This window comes from Cupressus sempervirens, chromosome 7 (genome assembly GCF_028749045.1).
Source record: "Cupressus sempervirens isolate cs-2001-9-10 chromosome 7, ASM2874904v1, whole genome shotgun sequence".
Taxonomy (NCBI): Eukaryota; Viridiplantae; Streptophyta; class Pinopsida; order Cupressales; family Cupressaceae; genus Cupressus; species Cupressus sempervirens.
Window position 1 is genome coordinate 355,376,566 of NC_143124.1, and position 27,799 is coordinate 355,404,364.

General features: G+C 36.0%; 1 protein-coding gene across 3 annotated transcripts in view; it reads left to right on the forward strand.

Moving 5' to 3' along the window:
- LOC149546932 (uncharacterized) overlaps positions 1–27,799 on the forward strand; it is a 159,163-nt gene that overhangs the window by 83,607 nt on the left and 47,757 nt on the right. For 2 of the 3 annotated variants that reach the window (XR_016353797.1, XM_089791435.1), the window contains exons 5-7: positions 10,450–10,518; positions 10,654–10,710; positions 25,442–25,579. Coding sequence is in view for 2 of the 3 variants with exons in the window: in XM_089791435.1 (XP_089647561.1) it covers positions 10,450–10,518; positions 10,654–10,710; positions 25,442–25,579 (264 nt within the window). In the remaining variant the exon portion in view is untranslated. Of the gene's footprint in view, positions 1–10,449; positions 10,519–10,653; positions 10,711–25,352; positions 25,407–25,441; positions 25,580–27,799 lie in introns of all 3 variants that reach the window. The other variant, XM_089791436.1, reaches the window with a different exon arrangement.

Genomic DNA, 27,799 nt, shown 5'->3' on the forward strand with positions numbered 1-27,799 from the left:
AGATTCAGATGGAGGTCGAAGCAAATTTAGAGACTTGGACCAAGCAAGTGCATGAGCTATGAGTAGAACTAAACAAGTTTAGAGCACGAATGTCTACCACACTAGGATCGCGTCCTTCTTCTTAGTTGTGAACTTTGATGTAATTAGTGCATTAGTTGTTTGAGTCATTCTTTTTTGAGTTGTGATGTATAAGTTGTCTTTATTTTTGTCATTCGGAGATGACTTTACTTTTTGGGGGGGATGATGTTGGTAAAAAGTATTATAGCAAATGGGTAGAAGTGGTATCCAAAAGGGCACGTGACGGTCGAGTCACCTCTTTGAGAAAGTATATGTACATCGTCCGAATGGACTATTGGATCATCATTGTAATTGGAGTTGCATATTGGCTTATATGAATAAAGTATCCTGTTCTGCGTTATATTCTAATATCTTAATGCGATAAACATTTGTTTACCCTGTACGGTAAACAATTTTGATATCCAATTAGGCTAAATGGAATTAAGAGGGTCTATCTAGCTCTTGGGTATCCTTAAGCGCAACTCCAATTCCCAATCGTGCACAAAATCAACTACTAGAGCTCGGGCGCTCCAAGTGTCCATATTTCTTTATATGATGTTTCCTAGCCCTCTGTGCATTAGAAAAAGGTGCATAAGTGGAGGGCCCCCTAGATATCCAAACCAGTCCCCACGATGAAACACAAACCCTCGACCTAGGACAACATATTTTTCATCCATGCCCTCCTGCCAGTTAGGGCGCATGCCTCACCATGATGCACTTCACCTCCTTCAATGAGAAATGCAAACCCACTCACAAATCAAGGCTGCGATATCTGCATTGGTGTGGCATCGGAAGTGAAATACCACATATTCCACACCCAAAAGAGCTTTGATCGCCTCCACAAAGAAAGGATGCATCAAGATGAAAACATTTCGCAATCTCTCCTTTGACACTGAACCTTTGGAGGCCATTTGATGCTTTATGGCATTGAAAGAAAAGTTTGCTTTTGTGGAACCTCTCTTTACTCCACTCCTCACAATCTACTTACCTTTTTTGTTACTGTAAAAACCCCTAGCTGGTTATAGTTCAACAATATGGCCTTAACACATCAATTTCCTTACTAATCAGAAGTTTGACATTTTGTCAAACACTTGCTAGCAAGTTCTATTAAAATTGTTGTTCTCTTTTTTAATATGTATGATTTTGCAAACTAAATACATTCAAATCTAAATTCTAGAACTGAATGCTAAACCACTGGCTTTACCAAGTAAGATTGAGTGGCAGTTGATTTCTTTATTTCAATTTCACAATAAGAATGTAACAAGTTTAAAACCTGATTTTGCATTGGCAATACACTATTTCACCATATAGTTACAAATAAACTTTAACTCTGTAACTATTTGTTGACCATCCAAATGCTCAAGTAAATACAACTTCATATGAAAACCTTGGTATGGTTTTACTTATAGAAGATCACCCATATTCTAAAGGCAACGCCTTTGTATTTGCATCAACCATCTTAAAATTGAATGGCCGCCCTTCAGACCATGAGACAATGGATTTAACATGAATCACTAGGCACATAAACAAATCACAGGCCTGCAAGGAATTAACGTAGGGCTGCCAATGAAACCACAGGGCCAAGGAAAGGGTCCAATTCGCCAATTTGCCCTCACATGAATGCTTGCAAGGTGTTGTCCAACCTCTACAACTCCAAACCAGAACACCAAATTCCTTATAGCTGCTCAACGGGGCCTCCAATACAATCTTAGTAACTCCTTAATGTGAAACGCAACTCATAGAAATAGATCAGCATTGATGAAAAGGTTCACAATTGATCTATCCTCCAGGTTGAAAATGCTAACTCCAAATTGCAGCTCTTCTTAGACACAGATATCACAGTAGAAGAGAAAAGGGCAAATTATTTGCCTTAGCATAATTTGCACACACCAACTCAGAGTTCTTAGAAATATAATTCCAATCTCCCAAACATAGATAATCACAGATAGGAGATTTAACCCACGAAACCACTATACATCAGCAGTGTCTTCAAACGAATCTTTAGAAACTCAGAAACCCTTATACTTTAACAAGGGCTCACAATTCAGAACTCAAGAAAAGCGACAAAGGCAACAAAGGAAAAAATATATTCAAGCATGTTTTTCCCAATGAAATGAACTCTCATTTATAACCTTTTGTTGGCCAAAGTTTCCTAAAAAAACTCCACTTCAGAAATTGTGGAAGTTTCCCAAAAGAACTCAACACTAGGAACTTTCCAACATGCTTTTTAGAAATATCTCTTAAAGTCATTATTATAATAATGCAGCTTAATAATAAATCAATAAATAAGAGCTCATGAAATTAATAACTATGTTTACTGTAGGTGACGACCAACTGTTGAAGCCACCCATTGCACTGCCAAAAATATACCTACTAATTAGTAAGTCCACAGCTGGGACCCCCAAAACACCCTGTTAGCTCACAAGGGTCGCTATGATGAGTAAACTCCATCAACTACATAGACTTGACAAAAACGTAGACATTACAATCCTCCTTCCGCAAGATTGCTTGTTCTCAAGCAATCCAACATCATACAAAAACCTCTCCCGAGATCCCATTAGAAGGAAGTGATGTCCTTGTCCTCACTGAACCAACAAAATGCCAATACCATCAATAGAACCAATAACATGATCTGCAATATAACACCAAACACTTGTGCCCAAGTGTCACTTGTAGTCAGATCCATAGAAGATCCTAGTATGTCCTCTACACTAACCCAATCATTTCGCCAATCATCGGACTTGGGTACAAACAATCTTTGCACAACATATGAATCTTGCACAAATCTGAAGTAGTATAGACTCTCCATAAAATATACCTCACTACATTCCTCACTAGAATCATGATTATCTCTAGTAACCCTTGTAAAAGATGAAGCCACAGGAAAAATAGGTGCAGTATGTGGTTCTTCGTTGTTCTCAACAAATGCACTCACCCCTATTGTATCCACAATACCCACATCCTCATCAGAATTGGCAAATATAGAAACACCACCAACTGTCACTGTAGGAAATTGAATTGTATCCGCAGATGGTGTAAATTGAGCCCAACTCCACTTAGGTGAGTGATCATCGTCAACCTCAAAATCAATAACATGTGTACTATCAACAACACACACCTGAACATCTAAGGTACTACTACTAAGTGCCTCACTAGATGACTCATCTATTACAGGAGTAGTTGTAGATATATCATTGCACACACTTACCCTCATTACCACTACATCCCTAGGTGAAGAAGTACGCCCTTTGTGAGTATAATATTTACTTGGAATGGATCTTCTATCACCATCCATAATGCTGGTAACCAAATCACATAATCAATCTAAAAGTCTTCAAAGTCAGCCCCGAACAAAATAATAATTGAGCCCAATTCCTACAGTTTGGCAGGAAACCGCTCTGATACCACTTAACAAACCCCTGGCTGGTTATAGTTCAATAATATGGCCTTAACACATCAATTTCCTTACTAATAAGAAGTTTGACGTTTTGTCAAACACTTGCTAGCAAGTTCTTTTAAGATTGTTGTTCTCTTTTTTAATATGTATAATTTTGCAAACTAAATACATTCAAATCTAAATTTTGGAACTGAATGCTAAACCACAGACTTTACCAAGTAAGATTGAATGGCGATTGATTTCTTTATTTCAATTTCACAATCAGAATGTAACAAGTTTAGAACCTGATTTTGTATTGGTAATACAATATTTCACCATATAGTTACAAATAAACTTTAACTCTGTAACTATTCGTTGACCATCCAAATGCTCAAGTAAGTACAACTTCATATGAAAGCCCTATTATGGTTTTACTTACAGCAGATCACCCATATTCTAAATGCAATGCCTTTGTATTTGCATCAACCCTCTTAAAACTGAATGGCCGCCCTTCACACCATGAGACAATTGATTTAACATGAATCACTAGGCACATAAACAAATTGCAGGCCTGCAAGGAATTAACATAGGGCTGCCAATGAAACCGCAGGGCCAAGGAATGGGTCAAATTCGCCAATCTTCCCTCACACGAATGCTTGCAAGGTGTCGTCCAACCTCGACAACTCCAAATCGGAACACCAAATTCCTTACAGCTCCTCAACGGGGCCTCCAATACAATCTCAGCAACTCCTTAATGTGAAACGCAGCTCTCAGAAACAGATCAGAATTAATGAAAAGGTACACAATCGATTTGTCCTCCACGTTGAAAACACTAACTCCAAATTGTAGCTCTTCTTAGACATAGGTATCATAGTAGAAGAGGAAAGGGCAAATTATTTACCTCAGCATAATTTGCACACATTAACTCAGAACTCTCAAAAAATATAATTCCAATCTCCTAGACACAGATAATAACAGATAGGATATTTAACTCATGAAACCACTATACATCAGCAGTGACTTCAAACAAATCTTCAAAAACTCAAAAACCCTTATACTTCAGCAAGGGCTCACAATTCAAAACTTAGGAAAAGCCACAAAGGCAACAAAAACAAATATATATTCAAGCATGCTCTTCCCAATGAAATGAGCTCTCATTTATAACCCTTCCTCTTTGTTGCCTGTGCAGACCGTATCGTGTGTCTTCCTTGCCACTGGTACCTTTCTGCTATATCTGTGGTTCGACGTAATACTTTCTTCCTGCGCAGTCGTACAGTAGAAATTTTCCTTCTTTTGGGTTCGTACTGTGTGTTCTGTCCTTCAGCTTCAGTCATATCCGCGTTTTCTTCTTCGGCTTCTCGTGTTGCTTCGAACATTCATTTCTTCCTTCGGCTTCTCCGTGTTCCTTCAGACATTCATTTCCTCCGTCGGCTTCTCTATGTTTCTTCGGACAGTCATTTCCTCCTTCGGCTTCTCTGTGTTCCTTCGGACATTCATTTCCTTCTTCTTTCTTACCTTCGTTGATCCTTAGCATATTACAACTTGGAAAGAGCTTTTAATCCTCTATCTGCCAGTGGTAAAGACCATTTACTGAATCCAGATCGTCATCTCCTTCCAATCGTAGGACTCCCTCCTGATCGGGTTCCATAATCTGCCTCTTCTTATCGTCTTCTCCTTCAGAATCCGACGATAGGGCTTCTTCCCCGACCATCTGAGTGTGTAGATCAATGACATACTTTCGGCCTTTGCTTTCAAGTGATAAAGTATTTTTCTTCCAATCGTGCTTTGCTTTTGCTTGTATCAGCCACCCCCGACCCAGAATGGCATCGTACCCCTTCCACTTGAGAGGAATCACAACGAAGTCCAATAGGAATGGTTGTGTTCCGATTGTCACTGGTTGCGCTGTGAGTATTCCCAATGGCTTGATTCCGTGTTGATCGGCTGTTAACAGCTGGAAGGTAGGCGGCCATAATGTCGGCTGTCCCAACTTTTTCCAAGTGTCTTCAGGCAACACATTGACACTGGACCCGCCATCCACAATTGTTTTCGTCAATATAGTTCTGAGAATTCCCATTTCAATGACTGTCGGATAGCGTCCTGATGAAAGAGCTAACAGCATCGGATCTTCTGCACTTGCGCCACTTTCCTTCTCCTTTTTGTCCACTGCACTTGCTCCACTTTCCTGCTTCCTTCCATGTTCTCCTGGTAGTTGAGCAACGGGAATGATGTTTGTGAGTGCTGATCGGAGCTGAGGCATAGTGAGCAATAGATCACTTATCCTGACGGGTATCTCGGCTTGCAATATTTTCCGTACAATGTTCTATTTTGCACAGTTCCGTACGGAGGTACTCGGCGTGTCCTTCAGGTGTACTATTTCTGCCTGTGTTGCTTTTTGGATCTCTGCCCGTGCTTCCTCCAGTCTCTTCTTTTCTTCCGCTGGGTCTGGGTACACTTTCACTTTCTTTCGCTTTCACTTTCTTTCGAGTGATTGCCAGAACTTCTTCCTCATCCATCCCAACAGTAATCAAGTTTACTCCGGACTTCGGGCACCTAGCATCTTCATGATCGCCAGGTCCACACCATCGGCATAGCAACTTCGGTGTGTTCGTCGTTGTGCACTCTCGGGCGAAGTGACCCCATAGATTGCATGCGCGGCATTGAACAATTGGCCGACCATTCGCATCGTACTGAATTCGACTCCTTTCGCCATTGTTGTTGTTGCCACCATTGTTGTTATTGTTGTTGTTTTGACCGCGCCGGTTGTTTCTGTATCTGCCCGATGTGGCTCCTTCCGTACTGGTGTTGCCGTTCCCTCCTAACAGGGATGCCTCCTGTGACAGGAACACTTGCTGCGGTGTCCTTGTTTTTAAATTGAACGGGCATTCCATTACAGAGTGTCCTAGTATCTGGCAGATTTCACAAAATTGATCTTTCGGGCAGGATCCCTTCGTATGGCCTTCTTTCTTACACTCCGTACACCATAGGTCATTGCCCTTAGTTTCCTTGTTCATGTTTTTGAATTCCTTCATCATTCGGATCATATCCTTCTGGAGGGCACGAACCTTCCTGTTGCTTCCCTCGTCATCGCTGCTATCCTCTCCTGAAGATGCATCGTCATCTGAATCGGACGAGCTGTTCTTCTTCTTCTTCTTTGTCTTCTGGTCGCTTTCGAGGTTCATTGCCCGATTGTACGCCTCATCGTATGTTGATGGTGGCACGATCTTCATCTTTTTCCGCAGTTTCGGGTGAAGGCCTTCAATGAACCATCTTTTCTGGAGTCCATCTGCCGGCTTATTTTCCATTTTACTGATTAAGTCCTTCAATCTCCTAGCAAAGACCCGTACTGTTTCATGCTTCTTTTGCTTGGTATTGAAGATTTCTGCTACAATTTCATTATCATCATGCAAAAGTTGAAATTCTGTGATGAACTCCTTAATATTATCCCAACTATTTAATTTCTGTGGATCAGCATCAGTAAACCAATCAATCGCAACACCCCGTAGGGTAGCAGGAAATTGTCGGATCCATTCGTTTATATCTGTTATGCCATTTGCCCTCCAGATCGTTTCACATGTCTTACAATGTCGAATGGGATCAACTGCTTCATCACCATTAAATTTAGGCAATTTTTCCTTCGGACTTGCCATTATCACTGTATGTTGGGGGGTTTTGTTGTGTACCTGCATTGTTTTGCACTCCTGCGTTGTTTTGAACACCCGAGCTGTTCTAAGCTCCCGCGTTGTTTTGAACACCTGCGCTGTCCTGCACACCCGCGCTGTTCTGGACACCCGCACTGTTTTCTACACCCGCGCTGTTTGGTGAAGAAGAGGGTTCGTCAACCGAAGCTGTTTGTTCCAGAAGCATATCTCGGACGAAGAGGTCACTCCACGCTCGTGCTCCGTTGGCACTCCGAGCCGTGCAAGTCGATCTCCTTCCGTCAAGATTCTCTTCCTATGGCGTATGCGGGTTCAGAAACTCCTCCCTCGCTTCTTCCACCAACTCAAGCCGTTGTCAAGTCTCCTTCAACAATCCTTTCGCGCTCTTGTTTCCGTCGGCAATTTTCTGAAATCTCCTTCGACGCTCTGTCTGCTGAGCCAGAATTAAATTTTCCTGCGCAACACATATGTCATCTTTTTCTTTTAGCTTATTATCTTTGTTCAATTGATTCAACATTTAATTCATATCCACCTGCCTGCGTACCAAGTCCATTGGGCAACGGCGCCAAATGTTTGTCCTATAGATTAATTAAGCGATGCGCATAGGAAATAGTTACGAACACGAACAGCAAACAGCAGAACTCTTATTATTATTCGCATATGCCCACAGTACATTATGCTTCGATGGTAAGATATGATCTCTACAATGCTTCCCGAAGGGGTTATAAATACTTTCCGAAGAACTTTTCCGAAGGAGCCCGTCGGCCAGATACATTATGCTCGCTACAAACTATTTACCCGTCGGCTACATAACAAGACTTTTTCCGAAGGGACCCGTCGGCCGATGCACAATTTCCTTTCTGAAGGGATCCGTTGGCTGATACACAATTTCCTTTCCGAAGGGATCCGTCGGCCGATACACAATTTCTACCGGTGACAAATAATAATAATGTAACTTAATAATAAATAAATAAATAAGGGCTCATGAAATTAATAACCATGTTTACTGCAAACGATGACCAATTGTCGAAGCCACCCACTGCACTGCCAAAAATAGACCTACTAAAAATATTAAGTCCCTAGCTGGCACCCCCAAAACACCCTATCAGGTCATGAGGGTCGCTATGATGAGCTAACTCCATCAACTGCCTAGACCTACCAAAAACGGGGACATTACAGTTACTAAAGAACTGTGCATTTGGGTTTGCAAACAAACGAATGTATAGTACCAACATTCCTTTGCATTGAATGCTTAAAGCTCGGGATGTATAAAGATAGCCTCATACAATACTAGGATCTGCCACCTTGATAGCATTGAATGCATTTTGTCCATTGTAATCAATCAAAAAATTTCCTAAGCCTCTAGCATCATGTTAGCTTCATCAACTTGGGTATGATGATGACAGCCCCCACTTTCAACTACATTGTTGCCCATCTCAGCATGCCACATCTACTGCTAACGTGGACAAGGAGTTAGGCAGTGCATTACCCTTTTGATACACATGAATGATTTTGAAATACAAGCAATTTCTTTTTGACGATCGAAATTATTTTTTGCAATCTCCTAGCAAAGGCCTTGCCTTGCCTGATGCAATGACATTTACAATGATTTGGGAATCCCCATCTAGATGTAGATTGCCATTTGTAGCCTTTGTGCTATCTCCACCACCATCAATGCAGCTTGGGCCTCAACGTCATTAGTTGTCCCATCACTCAATCTTTTATGCTCATTCACAAGTATATCACCATCCAAATTGCTCACTATGCAACCAACACACAAGCGACTTGGGTTGCCCCTTGTTGCACCATCAAAATTTACTTTAGTCCATCCTTCTTCTAGAGCTTACCATGACACTTCTTTTCTCCTTGGCTTTGTTGGATGAACCTTTGAAAACCCATTAATGGGTACTATGCATCATTGTTATACTTTATTTCCACATTACTCCTAAAAGACCCCAACAAAAAATGTGAAGTGTGTATAGTTGTTTCAACTGTTCTATTTTTTCATTTTCAATAATTGCATCCTTACTGCATTGAGGAGGGGTTGTTACCCCAATAACCGTTGAGATATGACCGAGCCAATCTGTTTACCAACAATTAGCATGTACACTTATAGCATTAGATTATTTTTTAATATTTAGCTCAATCAGTGATAATTTTATGACCCAACAAAAAATGTGATGTGTGTATAGTTGTTTCAACTGTTCTATTTTTTCATTTTCAATAATCGCATCCTTACTGCATTGAGGAGGGGTTGTTACCCCAATAACCGTTGAGATATGACCGAGCCAATCTGTTTACCAACAATTAGCATGTACACTTATAGTATTAGATTATTTTAAATATTTAGCTCAATTAGTGATAATTTTATGACATGAAATCTCCATATTCCATAATAATTGTTTGCAGATATTTGGATTAAACTATATGAAATGTTTTCTTTATTGACATTTTAGATCGAACTAAATTATCCATCATCAAGATGATAAGCACGAGAAGCGAATAGATAGTTGTGGAAGAGCAGCTGGCTACATAGACAAAAAGAGGAGCGAGTCAAGAGCCAAGATATTTAAATGGTAAGTTCAACTAGATTTTCAGATTCAAAAAGGATAATAAAGTGGAATTGAGAATAGGGGAGGACATCAATTCCATTCTTCAAAAAAAAAAATAAATTAGTTGAGAATAGGGAGGTCATTAATTCCAATCTTTCGTAAAAGCTAAATAAATTGAGAATAGGGAAACTGGGAGAGTTGGGAATAGCTCCTCCTCTTTGTAGTCAACCCTTCTATTCACAATTCCAGTTTCTCCTTTTTTAAATCTGAAAATCTTGTTGACGCCAACATTTAATTACTTTGGCTCTTCAGTCACCCCTCCCCTCATTTTTTGGGTAGCTGCTCTGTAACACATCTATCTTTTGTCTTCTCTTGCTTGCCTTGTTGATGATGGATCATGTAGTGTGGTCTGAAATATTGACGAAGAAAAAAGGCTCCCACTGTTTTAAAGTCAACAAGCAATCAATTTTTATGACAGTTTATTAGTTTTAGCTTTTGAATGATTGAAATTCATGTCAATCTTATTAGCATATTCAGGAAATTTGGTTAGAATATCTATGTGAATGATGATTGTTGAAAATGGACTACAATTCATGTGCATGACGATTCTTGTGATTATTTTATATCCCCTCAAATAATCTTAATAAATTAATAAATTATTCATTTATTTGTATCCTATTTATGGAGTTGGGCCTATCCTAACTTCTACGTCATTTAAAAATACATATTACTGAGTGTTTAATTCTTGTTTGCTGAACAACAAATTTGGCTGCTAACATCAGCTAACTTGTTTTATAACTTTGTACAGATTGAACACTTTGTTTCTGAACAGTGGGTTAGTATTCAACAAACAGAACAAGCTCTTCAGATAGCTGAGGTGTGCAAGGCTATGTTGGCAGTGAATTCTAGCATATAAGAAATCCCAAAACATGCTGCTTTTGTGCATTAACTAATCTTGAATAACTGTTTTTTTTTTTGCTGATTTTGCAACATGTTGTTATTTGACCTGTAGGCAATCATGTTAAAGGCCCAAGCTGAAGTTGCATCTAATACAGATGATTTGAGCAAGGTATTTTCAATTGCATTTCATCGATTGTTTAAATGTTGCTAACAAATGTAATTTTAGATGTTCTGTCGATCATAGTTTGCAGACTCTTTGAGTACTCCATGAGTTGCTGAGTACTTTTTTTTTTGGCTGGGTGAGTACTCGCAAGTTTAACTCTCATATTTTTATAGAACAAAAAACCATGGGTGAAAATGTCAATGAAGGTAAAACACTGGTTGAAATGTGTTATCCATGTGCTGCTTTTGCTATAAAACTATGCATTTTCTCTTTCAAAATGTCAAATTTTAATTTAATACATTTTGTAAATGGATTTTACAAATAAAATATGCTTCTTTAGGAGATTTTAGTTCTTTCTAAGTTGTCAAGTTTTTGTGAAATTTTTATTGAGTTTTCTTCGAGATTTTGCCAAATTTTTGTTGAGCTTTCTCTGATTTTTTGCCGAGTAGTCTCCAAGTCCGAGTCTGCAAACTATGTCGTAGATTATGAATGGCCATAGAATGCCAACGTAGTTTTTGGATCTCACATTATGTATTTGGAGTTTGATGCTCATAGTTGAAGTTGAGGTAAAGCATTCGTAACAAGACTTGACACTGTGATTCTCTGTAAAAGATAAACACATATAAATTCATGTTGGTGTTACTGTTTCTTTTTCTTCCACTCGTGTAAAACCCATAATGTTCTTTCCCACATTGCCTGCAACATAGATCTAAATCATTCACTTATGTGAACTCTTAAGATTTGGACTCCATTAAATTACATAACTTATAAAAAGATTCATGAAACTTTCCAAACATCAGCCAGATGGTATGGTGTAGAATGCCACTAGGTAGAGAAGGGTTCCACAAATAACTTCTCAAAATAAATATTATCATTTGCTGTTAATAATTTCACAGTATTGGTCAAAGTTGTTTTACTATAGAAAAACACACTTTCATGAAACCAATAGATAAGCGTAAATAAAACTTGCCAAAGACTTATAGATTGTGAGTACTCACAAAATAGAAAGAAGGCTGAAAGACTCATTTACCAACTTATTGAGCAGTTTTGCCATGATTTGGTGAGTATTGACAAGTTTTGCCGAGTCAATGAATATAAGTACTTTTTAAGTTTGCCAAAATTTTGCTATGTTGTTTGAGTCATACTTGTGTCTATCAAGTTTTTGTACCTAAATGCTAAGTATTACAAAGTTTTATAATAAAACAAAAGCAAAAATAACTTCATAACTAACACACCATTTTTGGTGGCTTGCCGCTAGACATTATTTCTGCAGGTGGATGCCTACTATCTGTTGGCATGATCCATATCTATAATGTAGAAATGAACCCTTATTTGTTATACTAATCATCATAGTAACATAGGGACGTGTCCCCCCCCTTCCCAAAAAAAATGCTAACATTTTCAAGACATGGACTCGTCGGGAACGGGGGGACGCCTTTTCGATGTCTCCAACAACGCCACTAGTCTGCTGCCATTTTGGCAGAGACAGGGGGACATCTCGACATTGCTTGAGGAGATTGGGGGATGTCATTGTATCCCTTGAGGGGATTGGGGGATGTGAACAAGTCCCTTGACCCCACTTGGGGATGACTGGTATCCCCTATCCAACCAATAAAAAATAAAGTTTCTTTAAAAAAAAAAAAACAATTTTCAAATATTCAATTGATCGTATTGAATATCATATTATGTTGCTCAATGTAATCATCTTCATGATGAGATACTTGTACTTTTGATATTTATGACTATTATTATTTAATATTTATAAAATAGAAGTAGGGGTTCACTAATTAGTAAACATAAACATACATAACATCATAACATATAGATCATCACCATGAAACTAACCATTATCATCAACTACAAGCACCTAATGTCTCAAAACTACCATGGCTCGTGATATATATATCAAGTCAAAATGAAATGTCATACATCTAAATCCATCAAGTATAACTGAAATAACCAACAGACATATGAAAGTGGCCTAAAAGAATATGGCAATATGAATTAAAGCTAACTATGGGTGGGCACTACATGTAACTTTTTTGAGCTTCCCCAACGTTGTTAGCTTGCTGCGATACCAATGTTAGTGTTGATAGACAATGAAGAAAAGAGAACGTGACACTGTATGTTGATATGAGCCCTTTTGATGACTTCAACAAGGTGCAATGTATGTCAGCTTCATTCTTTGTTAGTTATGATACCAAAAGATGCAATGCATATCAGCTATAACTAAATGTTATAATAGGATGCCTTGTGAACATGTTTATGTAACAGTTAACTACACAGTTGTATCCTAATAGCAATATTACAATTTGATGTCAAAGGATGTGTTGGTTCCCAAAACCGCAGATTGGAAATCCAAGAGCTTGCTACTTTTCCACTAGGATTCCACAATCATTTTTGGCCAACGAATGATAATCACCTTGATTCCCCTGCAGTTTAGGCTCTGCTACACCCAGGCGGGTAAACCTTCACCTCAAACGTTGACTGCCTGGTTTAAGAATTTTCTATAGCAAATATAAGCTTTGGTGAGTTCTTTGGTTGGCAAAATTCTTGAACTCGGTCAAAATAAAGTTGAATGCCGAGTGTTGAAAATGGTTGAATGATGAATGCTTGAACTAAATGAATGTTTTGTATAATATTTTTCGATAATGGATTTGATGCTTGTAAGAAGGAAGATATAGATTTTCAGACTTTAAATATAATCTAATAATACTTCAATGATTCAAAGGACTAGTGCCTCTTCTTATTTGGGCAACATAGTCAACTTCAATGAAGATTTTCACGTACAACTTTATAAAGTTCCATGCACTTATACTATCAACAATTTTATAATCAAGATGCGACAAATCAAATATATATGCAATCTTAAATTAGTCCATATTGAACTTTAAATCCTATGGTAGGGAGACAAAGTGGACATAGATACGGAAACAATTTGTTATTTCAATATATCTAGGACAATCATATATAAGATGCTAAATGACTATGTCCACTTATCTGATATTTAAATCATTTACAGAATCTAAAGATGATTGTAAAGGACGAATCAATTGCAGTTTAAATCTCCATGCCTTTAAAATAAACAAAAAGCAAAAAAACTTTTATTTATTATTAAAATATTATATTTGAATTTTATACTACAAAGCCATATTTTAAGCTACTTATTCCTCCTTACAAATGTTCTTATAAATACTTCTTCGAATGTATCTTGTTACAATCTATCGTCCTCGTCAAAAAAAAAAATCTCCAATTATATCACATCTAATGGATGGCGTGACTTTTAAAATAGTTAACGCATTTTCATTTGTATTTTCTTATTACCATAATCACGACCTTTTAACAAGAGATGCAATGCGTCATAGTTCCTGCCTAACGCATAATGGTTGTAGAGGTGTAGATGAGTGAGAATCTAAATTAACATTATAAATGCATTAATTTTTGCCTAGAAATGCACTTGTCATCTGATAGGATTGCTCATATTTTGTTGTAAATTCTCGTTCTAGAAATGCGCTTGTGATCTGATAGGATGGCTCATATTTTGTTGTTAAGTTCTCGTGCTATATTATTATATCTTTGAGCATTTAAGCCCAAGAATAAGAGGCCAAAGTCCCCAATATGGCACTATGTACTTAATATCATACTATGATCAATACATATATGCTTTAGACAAATTTGCACCTTTTACATTGACAACTTAAATTATGTGCAATGAGTAAAGATATAAATACCAATATTTGAATTATAGAACTCGAAGAACTGATGAAACATTTGGAGTATCACATTGTATTATTTTCATCTTGATTATCAAATGGAACTCACACTATTTTTAATCATTAGCACTCGACAAAAACTAGGATAGAGATAAATAATAATATACAACAATAACAACATAAACATATATGTAGAGGAAAAAAGGATAGATAATATAGAGGAGGAAGAGGAAGAGAGGTAAAATAATAAGATAGAGTGATAGCAACATAAGTTATGTGTGTGTGAGAGAGAATTAAATATAATTATTTTTCTTAATAAAACAAATAGTCAAAATAAAATCATGGTTATAATAAAGAATTAAAATATATTATATTTTAATTAATGAAACTAAGAATTTAATTTTTATATTAAAACTCACATTTCTATAAGGAAAAATGAAATGTATTGAAATATAAAAATATTTTATAAGTAAATCTAATTGTTTAATTTTACACAATTAGAGAAGGTTTACTATTTAATGTTTTGTATTTCCAATTTTTTTTCATAAAACTAAGTAATTTTTAATTATGAAATAATATCTATATAATTTAATATGTACATTTTTAAATAATAAATAGATGTAATACATATAAATTTGATGTTGATGAATAAATATGATGTAATAAATAAGAAATAAAATATAACTATTTAATTTTAATACATAGTTTATAAAAATCTAATAATAATTTATATATCTTTTTGAATTGAATTATTTCTATTTCGTGATTATTTCTTTAGTATTTTTTTGATATAAAATATAATTATTAATTTAATATTAAAATATATATTTAAGTTTTAAATGTATTTAAACTAAATGATAAATTGTTTAAATAAAAAATATTAATAATAATAAATAATATAATTTAAAAATTGTAACACTTATCAATTATACATATTACAAACACTATTATAAAATATAATTAAAAAAATTATTGTTAATTTATTTTTATAAAAGTAAAATAATAGTAATAATTTAACTAATTTTATTAAAAAAGCAAAGTTTAAAATAAAAAAAAATTCAAATACAAAGATATAACATATTAAAATTATATTAAAAAGACATATTTATTAGTGTTATATATATATATATATATATAATTTGAACTTATGCATTATATGAAGTTTTAGGAACAAGTTATATCAAATAGTCAAAAAAAAAAATCAATGTAAAACTAATAATAAATATATTTAAAATAAAAAATTAAAAATATTTAATAGATTGTGATAATTAATATTGATTAGACATGTTGTGTGAGGTGGAAGATAAAATGATTGAAAAAACAAAATTTTATCAACTTATCACAAATGTGAAAAAGATAAAGTTATAATTAATACATTCATTAATGCAAGATGAAGTTGTTAGAAAATATTTGTATTTTTTTGTTGAAGAAAATTATTTTTCTCCCCCACCAAATATATAGTATATAGAAGAATGAAAAATGTGATTTATAAAATAATGAAAATTAGAAAAAGATATAAACATTTGAAATCTCATATAATTTTTTAAATTTTTAGATTTGACTGGTTAGTTTTAATGTTATATTAGGATTGACATGAATGCATAAGTATTGCTGCCTTGGCAGCAACTAATAATAAATCATCGGACCTTTGATTATTAACGGTTCTTCTAAGAATTCACAGCGGGCTGTGTATATGTTTGCCGTTTATTATAATGGCATGGATTTTATTTGTTGATCTTTCACGACCAAGCTGGAGTTGAAGATTTTTGTGCTGAAGATGCCATGTGTGAAGCACAGTCTGAAAAAACAATTCTCTCTGGTCTATGTGACGTCAACGCCCTTCTCATGTTTCCATAGACGTTCCTTATTTCAACATTCCTGACGGTATATGGTAGCACAGATTATATGCAATAAACGATGTAGCCCTTGCTTCCATTCACGTCATTAACATATCACTTTTGATGTTTTTGTGAGATTGTTTGGCCCTCCGTCTTGGGCATGTCCGGCATCAAATCTTAAAATACAACCTTTATAACTGTATTTCCCCTTTTCAATCTAACTGGTGGTAAATAACCATTCAAAAACCAATGCTCGATGGACTCCTATCTCATCATTCGTACATGATATTGTCGTATGTTTGTCTTTGTTCCGACTCCCTGTTCGTTTCTTCGAAGTTTCTTATCTGTTTATGTAATTTACGATAGAATGGATTCAAATACATGTTAACTGAATGCCGTTTAAATCAATGATTATTGATATTATTGCGTGACCTCTTCAACGTGGTACATGAACAGATGCACTACAGTAAACATTATTGTCTCTGCTCTCATGATATCGCCTTCGTTATCATGCTTTGGAGTTCTTCAAATAATTTGCCACTGCCTTCGAATCATGCTTAGCGCTGTGTATGAAATCTCAATATTGGTTATCAATATTATTATATTAAGACCATGCTGTGATTGTTATTATCCCTTTCCTTCCATGGAAAATTCTGAATCATGGCTGTCTTCATCATCAATCACGAAGTCATGTTTTCCATCCGGTAGACACGCTAACTCTTCTCCAAAAGAATGTCTCCATTAATGATCAAACCTTTCTAGAAAGTTATAGGGAATTGTGTTCTTTGTAATACTAAGATGAGCTTTGTTAGCCTTTGGATTCTTCCCATCAAGGCTGCTTTTTCTTGTTCCTCTTTCTCCTATCTGGACTGAAGTTTTGCTTGACCAGCTTTCAGCTCTCATTAACTGATCCAACTCTTGCTTCAAATTTTAGATCTCTTTCTGGTGCTTCTTAATTAATAACTGCTCATCCATAATCATATTTTGAGCTGTTTGAATCTCCATTTGCTTTGTTCGATGAACAAACTCCAGCATGTTATATGTCTCTTCAAGGGTAACAAGATTTAGGAAGACACACAAATGGATGCCCAAAATTTGGGAATTTAGAGCTCCATCAGGATGAACAAAACTACAAGCATCATCAATGGCAAAGGGAATGGTTATAAAGCCGATAAATATAATATGAGTATGGAAGAGATTGTTTAAGTTAAAGATTTAAACAACGATATTAAGAAGAAATAAGCCAAATGATATCATAGTTTAAACAACAATCATTAAGAAGGAAACAATGAACATCACATACAAAATTCAGTTAGCAAATAAAGATGGGGAGAAGAAATGATTGTATGCTGAACAATGACTATCATTAGAAGCAATAATCAAAGATAGATGATGTGAAAATCTATACAAAATGTCATTTTGATATATTAGTTGGACTCAGATTAAAAAAATCTTAATGGCAATGTCAGTAACAGAGAATCAAACATATAATAATTAGGATGGAAAGTAAATTCTTCAGTGATTAACATCACAACAACATTCGAATGGTGTAAAGTTACAATAGCACGGTAAAGAAGACATGTTAATTATGAAAGAAATGATGGTGCAATCCATACATTTGAATTCATGGTGGACAAATGGCAGTGGTTATACATAGAGGAAGTCTTTGGGGGTCTTAAAGCATCAAGAGGTACTATGTGTTTAAGAATCCATCAAGAGTTTTCGGCAGCAATCGTATAAAAATATATATAAAAAATATGGAAGACGATGAATCAAAATCTATGTTTATAGATACATGGAAGCAATAATGAAAAATACAACCATGGTGCGATAATGTAAAGGATAGCGGTTTCATGAAGAGTGGTGTTGTCTTCTATATTGAAGACTTGACGACAATCGAACAAATTCATATAAAGATATAATAGAAGAATATTGATATTACTACGACAATGACATTTTATGATTAAGACAGGAAATAGATGAAGAGTCAACCACTCTTGCCAAGAAACAAGTATTCATATATAAAAATAATATATGTTTGTAAAGCTTCAATAAAACAAGGAAGATGAAGAAAATTTAAGTGATTTACAAAGTTGCCATGAAGAAAAATATAGTGCGCCTTTGTTTTAATATCAAATGGCATGACTAATGTGTAGTGGCAAATGATGAAACTTGTTGAAGAGTCTTCCCAACTTGAAGAGAAGTCTGCATATGAGGAGGATGTAATGTTCCGAACAATTTCGGTAATGTTCCTGAAAGTTTCAAAGATGCTCCCGAAAGGTTTCGGTAATGTTCCCAAAAGTTTCGGAGATTTCCCAAACAGTTTTAGAGATGCTCCCGAACGGTTTCTGCTCTGATACCACTGTAATGTTCTGAACGGTTTCGGTAATGTTCCCGAGAGTTCCAAAGATGCTCCCGAATGGTTTTAGAGATGTTCCCAAAAGTTTCAAAGATGCTCCAGAAAGGTTTCTGCTCTGATACCACTATAATGTTCCGTTCCTGGCAGTATTGGGTTGTCCGTGCTACACAGCCTTAGTTGCCCGTGCTGCGCGACTTTAGTTGCCCGTGCTATGTGGCCTCAGTTGCCCGTGTTGCGTGGATACAGACTGTGTTGCACGACCTCAATTGCCTGTTTTGCGCGGCCTCAGTTGCCTGTGCTGTGCGGCCTCAATTGCCTGTGCTGTGTGACCTCAGTTACTCTTGTTGCATGGCCACAGTTGGCTGTGCTATGTGGCCTCAGTTCCTGTGTTGCATGGCCTTAGTTGCCTATGCTGTGCGGCCTCAATTCCCGCGCTGCATGATCATAGTTGCTTGTGTTGTGCGGCCACAATTGCCTGTGCTGGGCGGCCTCAGTTGCTTGTGCTGTGTAGTCACAGTCGCCCGTGCTACATGACCTCAGTTGCTTGTGCTGTACGGCCTCAATTGCCCATATTATGTGGTAGTCAAGGGGAGGTCGTATGATAGTCCAAGGGAGGACTTATGGTAGAGGTAGCACAAGCTGTACACTTAAATATACAGGACGTACGGTAGTGTTTGGAGGATGAATGGTGGGATGAGGGAGTTTAAGTGGTGATGAGATAGAATATGGAATGAAGGCAGAGTCGTCTGTACGGTAGGAGGGAGGAAATCGACTGATGGTGTATGGATAGAGGGAAGAATGCCCAATCATGCAACCATAAACTTATATATCCGAATTCGTTAGATAAAGCCAAACAAGAATGGAGATTGAACACAAATAATCCTTCAATTAATATTTGCCAAATGATGGTGTTAATGTTTGGTAGCTTCTATTGGATAACTCTATGAATATACATGTAATTATATATGAGATACAATTCTATGTGAGATATAAACTTATTATATGTGAGAAATATATTTATATATATGTATTTATATATAACAATAATTAAGTTTATATAAATTAATTATTTGATTATTGAATAGACATGTCTAGTCAATAACCTATGCTCAATATAAATGAGAGGATGTTGCATATGGAAAATATATACCAATATAGGCAATGCAAGTACATTTGCAGCGATCTGAGAAACATCAACATGGTATCAGAGCCAATGCAAATGTAAAAATCCTTGCTTAATACATGGGAGTTTTCTAACTACTAGATGGAAATAATGGATGGAGAAAATAGACATGAAAGTCATAAACCCATCAGCAAGGTTGCAGACCATTAAAGAGATAAACATTGTGCATTTGTTGCCGAGAGAAAAATTTGGGATGTCGACGCTCAAAATAGTATTGACATTAAGAACGTAGTTCCATTCTGGGTTGTAAATTGCTTTCCCTTGACTATGGCAGAGCTCATGCTTCAAAGAACAAAACTCTATGGTTTCACTCGCCCTATTGTTGGTACCATTGACATCAGATTACTCGCACTCATCAAACATAAGTCTTATGTATCATGGTGTTTCCTGCCGCATAGTACTTTACATCTCACGGTGCCAAATTTGTCGCAGAGTAGTTATAATGTTCATCTAATAAATACACATGAAAATAATAGTATTATATAAAGTCAACAATAGTATTATTAAATGTTAATAATACATGATTAAATATTAACAAATACGGCATTCCGATTGAAGCTCTAGAGTGAGAGAGAACCAAATCTATACAAGTAAGCAAGCCACATAGCTGGTGTGATGCAATTGCCATTGCAAGATTCGTAAATGGGGTGTGCGAATTTGAGTTTGTAAATGGGTTGTTAAAACATAGAAATTTTGTCTCGCAAAGCTCCATACTCCATCATAGTCTCAATATGAAACAATCCACTTTCTGTAGTATGAGGCTTGTCATTCGAAATATCAAGGTTTGAAAAACTACTGATTCATAGAACAAACAATCATATGTGTACACTAATGGAGGATTTTATATCTAAGAATGGTTCATGCATACATGATATAATTTGCAGTGGAACATTTACATTCAATATGGATCAAAATATATAAACAAAGGGAATATACAAAGGTATTTTAAGAATTCCTGGCATCGAGTAATAAGGGTAATGTCCATTTCATATTCCTTCTTATGTTTAATACATATTCTAGAGAATAGTTGTGGCAATAAATTATATAAATGTATTCAGATTATATACATTGATTCATTATGATATTTAATAATTTAATATAATGTTTGTTAAATATGAAGAGAATCATCATGGGAGTATGAATGGTAAAGTTTGAGTATTTTATTATCGTACTTCCTTTATTGAAAATATAAAATGAAGAGTTATGCTAGAATTGTTTATGCTATTGTTAGCAATAAACGTGAGTTAAATTACTAACATTTTATTTAATGTTAACATTCTTATTTATAATTTTATATGAGTTATTTTCCTTGATCTTTTCCTCCGAGAATGTTCTTGTAGAAAAAAAGAGGGAGATTAAGATTCAGAGGGAGAAGATTGAGGACGCTATTTGGTTAACCTTCAGTGAACCCGATTTTATTGATTAAGAGGGAGTAAACTATGCTAAGTTGTCACGGTCAAGAGGACTATGACCATGTGACTTTTAATGATCCAAGTGCCAAAATCTCTCAATCATCCCAGCAAGTTGGCAAGATCACCAACTCTGATACCATTGTAATGTTCCTGAAAGTTTCAAAGATGCTCCCGAACGGTTTCTGCTTTGATACCACTGTAATGTTTCAAATGGTTTTGGTAATGTTTCCAAAAGTTTCAAAGATGCTCTCGAATCGTTTCAGAGATGTTCCTGAAAGTTCCAGAGATGCTCCCAAAAAGGTTTCTGCTTTGATACCACTGTAATGTTTCGTTCCTAGCAGTATTGGGTTGTCTGTGCTACACAAATTTAGTTGCCCGTGTTGCATGGCCTCAGTTGCTTGTGCTGCACAACCATAGCTCATGTTGCGCGGCCACAGCCCGTGTTGCACAACCTCAGTTGCTTGTGCTGTGTGGCCTCAATTGCCTATGCTGCATGACCACAATTGCTTGTGCTCAGTTGCCTGTGTTGTGCGGCCTTAGTTGCCCGTTCTGCGTAGCCACAGTTGCCCGTGCTATGTGGCCTCAGTTGCTTGTATTGCAAGGCCACAGCCCGTGCTGCACGACCTTAGTTGCCTATGTTGTGCGGCCTCAATTTCTCGTGCTATGTGACCACAGTTGCTCGTGTTGCACGGCCATAGTTGCTCGTGCTGCGCAACCACAGCTGCCCGTGTTGCGCGACCTCAGTTTCCTGTGTTGTGTGGCCTCAGTTGCTCGTATTGTGTGGTAGTCAAGGGGAGGTAGTATGATAGTCCAAGGGAGGCCATACGGTAGAGGTAGGACAAGCTGTACACTAAAATATACATGACGTACGGTAGTGTTTGGAGGATGAACAGTGGGATGAGGGAGTTTAAATGGGGATGAGAGAGTATAGAATGAAGGTAGAGTCATCTGTACGGTAGGAGGGAGGAAACTAGCTGATAGTGTACAAATAGAGGGAAGAATGCCCCAATCATGAAACCATAAATTTATATATCTGAATTCGTTAGATAAAGCCAAACAAGAATGGAGATTGAACACGAATAATCCTTCAATTAATATTTGCCAAATGATGGTGCTCCGATTTGCCATATCCAAGCAAAGTATTACATACAACGGAATAGGGTGAGGGTTGAATCCAACCAAAACTGAACAAGCCAAGTAGGGAAGATCTTTTACTTCTGAAATGGCGAACAACAAAGAATTCTGAATGGAATTCGTAGTACAAAAGAAATAATCCAAATCGCATACCTACGACTACTTACAAGCCGTGCTTAAATACCCGTCGGGGAAAACGTTTTCGAGGGTGTATAAAGATAGCCGATGGCAACACTTACCAATGGACACTAAAATAAAAATGGGTCCGAGATATACTAAATCAATCAGAACCACACATACAAATATTAACTTGGGCCACGTATTAATTAATTAAAGTAACTAATTAAAGGTCCTTATATTATTTAAATTTTGGGACCAGTTAATTAATTAATTAAAATAAAATTTCGAGACATGACAAAGGAACAACAATCAACGATTTAAAGATAGAGCAGAGACAAAGATAAGCCACAATGTAGTATAACAACATATATGTGGTTGACAACCAATAGGAGATCATCGTGAATGAAAGAAGAAGTACCAGAAGAATTTCTACTAACCACCGAGTTTTTGGGACCAACGAGTTTTGCCCAGATTTAATCGCGAATTGTTTAGAGAAAAAATTGCCAAGTTTTTTGAAAAAATCTCCAATTAATTGCGGACTATTTGCAAAACTTTGGCGAGTTTTTCAGAAAAACTCTATTTTCTATATAAAAAATTACTTTTCCGTTTAAATTTTTTTCGCTAAAAACAAAATGCAAAAAGCCTATATATTCTATAAAATAGAGAATTACAGTATGATAGTAGAGCTAGGAAGAGTAAGATGTGATTGTAATGATGTATTTACTTTTAGTTTGACACAAACTATTTACTATTATGCTTCCTGCCATTAGCATTCCGCATGAGAATGCAATTTTGTACCCACTATGCATTTATATATATATCTTAACTTTGCATGTTTCTTTTGTGTTCTCTTTAATTAATTCATTACATGTATGCTCTTATTGATTTTTTGCAAAACAAATGTATTTTGAATTAAATTTAAGTGGTTTTTGAGGTTTCCGAGTTCTCCCAAGTTGTTTATAAAAACTGGCAGATTTTTTCTCGAATAAACTTTTTGGAGCTTGGCGAGTTCTTGCTGAGTGAGAGTTTTCCAACTATGGTACCATATAATATAGCATTAAAAATAAATGATGGCCAAAAAGATTATAGTTTGTATCAATGTTCAATTTAGAGTTTTTTTATATAAAGAAGTGATTAAAAAAATTATATATTGGGTGCTAGAATTATATCTATAGATGGAATCCGATAGATGATATATGTCAGAGTTGAAAACAAAGAAACTACTATAGACTACAACGAAGTATGGTCAAAAATGGGTTGAGCAAAGATAGGGTGAACACCATTGAACTTCAAATATGCCATGACTGAACAATTAACGTCATCATACCAAGTATTTGAATCATCACAAAAAGGATTGAAACATATATACGAGAAAATGAAATGATATTGCCTGAAAAATTCAAAGGACCAGAATAACGATTTACGACAACTACGAATATTTAACCATAGCAATAATATTCATTTATAATATAATGTTTTAATGTTTAAGATACAAGTCATGATTAAAAAACAGGCAATTGGAAAGAAATGTAATTAAATCAATATTAATGAAAAAGGTCCAATCTAGTTTTGAAAAGCTGCATCTTTAAAATGGAGAAGGTATAAATAATGGAAGTATTACGAATAAAAATGTAGCGGTTGAGAGAAGATAGAAGAACAGAGCTATGCATGGAATGAATAAAAAGGATAAGAAAGTATGCAGTTTTATTGAAAATATAAAAGAAGAATTTGTGCAGAGATAAATGAGAAGTTATACAGATATAAATATCAGATTGAAGAAGATGAATTAATTCTCCATCATTAGTTGAGTAAGCAAAATTACCATGGTGGAAAATCAGTTTGTGTGCAGTGGGTTGGTGCTCACATAGACAATAGTGGGGGTTGGTACTTGCAGTAGGTCGGTGCCTACACAGTGTGGGAGTTGGAGCTTCCAGTGAATCGGTGCTCATAAACATAGGGGTTGGAGCCTACAAATCATTGTAAAAGAACAAGTTTATATAAAAAAAGAACAAATTTATAGAAAAAACACTTTTTTGCCATGGTTTTCTCCCACTTTGGGTTTCCTTGTAAATCTTGTGTCGTTGTGTTCATGTGCATAATTGTTGATTTCAGCATTTAAAGTTATTAAAGCAATTGTTTGAATAAAAAAAATTAATTGTCAAAGTTGTTATATTATTGATTCACCCGTCCTTTGCCCCTCCCCCCTGCACCCAACCTCTCTGTATAATCATGTTCTCTTCATTGATGAGCTCAAGGGGTTTTCTAATGAATGGTTCATAAGACGCAACACTTGCTGAAGGTTTTACAAATGAAGTTGCAAGTAGAGTGGATTTAATCATGGAGGAAATTCTGTGGTTAAGCACGCTTGAGCTGAAGTAGTACTGGGATGGGTGGAAGTCGCGGTGTTTCAACACTGTGAGCATGACCTAGATGCAATGAGTACTTAGTGTTCCATTCATTCTCATGAGAGATGGGTTTGTGTGAACGACTACTTGTGAACATAGGTCAATGTGTTTGACTTATAAAACTACATAGGTGAATCATGATAGTAATATCACAAGAAGTTATTATGTTTTTAAAAATCTGCATAAATATTAATTTCATCATATATTTCATAGGCATTGATTTCTCAGCTGTAGAATTTTTTATCTGTATCTAAGAGAGATGTCAGCTTAATATAAAACTGATGATTTATAATCCTAAGAATCAATTTCAAAATCTATAATATTGATTATCTACTACAGTGTTACCATTTCTTTTTTTATGTCATTTAGCATCATTAAAAGATTCTCCTCTGACAATGTTCAATTGCATATCACAATAATGAAATGGCGAATAGTTCATATTTTCTTTGGACTGATTATTATATCTTTTTGTCTATTTGAGCAGGCTTTTGGAGGTTGGCTACCTCCTTGGGTTAGAATTAATCTACTGGAATTTCAGGTAAGTCTGACTGATTTCTTTGAGATTTTGCTTAGGATGTTGAAGAGAACTACACATGCAATCAGTTGAATTATGTATTTCATCCTGCACATGTAACCTTTGCAAAGCAGACACTTGGAATGTCATATTGGGTGGAACATGCAGAATTCGTTGTGCACATTTTAAGAGAAAAGGTAGCAGCCATCCCTAGCATTCATTTCTTATTCCTTTGTTAATCATGCTTAAGAACTTGCTAATTCTCATTGAGCTACGTGAATGTTATATTGGTCTGTTATTTATGTGGCATTAACATGATTATTTTTTGAAAAAATGCTTTCCATATGTTAGTTGTTTGTATTCTGAGGAATTCGGCACTGCAATAAGTTTAACCTTTAGGCATAAAATAAATTTTTGCCAAAAAAATGTGTAAAACCACGTGGAGTTTGTAAACAGTTGTTTTTTGAAAAAGTGCTTTTCATATTTTAGTTGTTTCTATTGGGAGAAATCTGGCGCATCTATAGTAAGTTTAGCCTTTAGGTATAAAATAAATTATTTTAATGTACCTAATATTATGAAATAATTTAATTTAATAAATTTGTGTGTATGGCCCCAAAATTAAAATTGTCTCTTGGCCCCTTTTTATTTTATTGTCGGTAAACTTTTGGTCATGTCGACATGTTTTCTAATCCATAGGAAAGTTTCCCCGAAATCATATATAAGAATGAGTTAGCTGTTGTAGGAATGCGAATTTGGTATTTTCTCTTTATGTGCAAATTCCTGTTGGAGTTTGGCTGTTTGCCATTTCGGAGGTGAGGGATCCTCCCTACTTGGCATCCACAATTTTGGTGGGAGTAACTTCTCACCCTATTCTTGTCTTCTCTTAGTCCGAAAATCATTGTAATTTGAAGTGCTATCGATATTGAATAAAGTTTCCTATTCCCTGTGCAAATCTCCAGACTTATGTTTTAGTGCACCACTGTTTAGTATATCTATTTAATACTTACATCAGATTGATATCATACCAAGGTGAATTTGGCAACTGTACACATCACAAAATGCTTTAATTGAGGTCATATGACCTTTAGTTTGTATGCCAAGGTGGCAGGTAGTGACCGCATGGTCACAAGCATACCATATGAGTGGGTGATCATCTTCTGTTAGACATTTTAGGACAATAGGCATCCATTTCACTATATGACATCAGGTTTGGGAGTTTGTATGGTACAAGGAGAGGAGTAACTGTACATTGGAGAGTTTTGGCATCACCACACAACAACCAATTAACACCATCATACGTTTGATCTGTAAACGCTGTATGATGACTAAGTGCAGTGTACGACAATATAGATCATACAGTAATGTTGTCTTCCAATCGTGCATGTTTGACTATACACTCTGCCTAAGGACGACAATTAAACCAAAGGAATATCACTATGATATCCAAGATGGTGATTCAGCCAGCATGTTAGGGTGTGGATGCCTAAGGCACCCGAAGTATACACTAGAAGGAGATACCGTTTTCTAGACTTAATTGGGGAACCCAAGGACCCCGTCACTGAAGTCATGGCATATTTGAGGGAATTAACCAGAAATCAAGCACGACTCAACAAAACTATGGTCAGAGGGGAACTGTAAAGAGCCCAAGTTGGCTCTTCTAGTTATGCTAATGAATGTGATGATGCCTTTTTTGGTTTCTCAAATAAGCATGAAATGAAATGGAATTTTGCAAATGCAACATATAACTCACACCCAACTAATTTTGAATGTTTGCAATTTGCCTTGGTATCAAATCAAATGATGCAATGATAAGAAAAATTACAATTTATTCTTGAAAGAACTTGATTTTGGTTGAGAAATTCCAAAACACAAGCTGACCATACTCCAATCGCAGCTTTGAGAATACATGACAATATTGGCATTAGAGTTTGTTGAAGGAAAATTTTCCCAATGTGGGCGTGCAATGGTTCGTTCGATGGGGTTGATGGGCCCCTCCAAATGCTCGCACACTCAATGCCAAGGGCAGCTAATTGTGGCATTTGAAATTCAAGAAATTTGTCGACCACAAATGCAAAATAACTCTTCTCTAACAGACAAAGCAATTGGTCGTGTAGATGCTAAAGCCCAATCGCTGAGAAGCATATGCATAATGCACCCTTATGCTAGAATTATAAAGTACCAAATTCTTCAGCATATAATCGCTTTCTTGGTCACAGGAAAACACAATATTGGTGGCATTTGTAGTCACAATTGTTAGGGAGATTAAACCCTACTGATAATGCTAGGCCAAATGTAGCTTATAATGGCATTAGGATGCCAATGAAATTAGGGGCTGAATTGCAGGTTAAAGCAACACCTAAGAGGGTTTTATGGTACATCCTAATGCAGATGAATATGGGCGAATTGTAGCAGGGGTT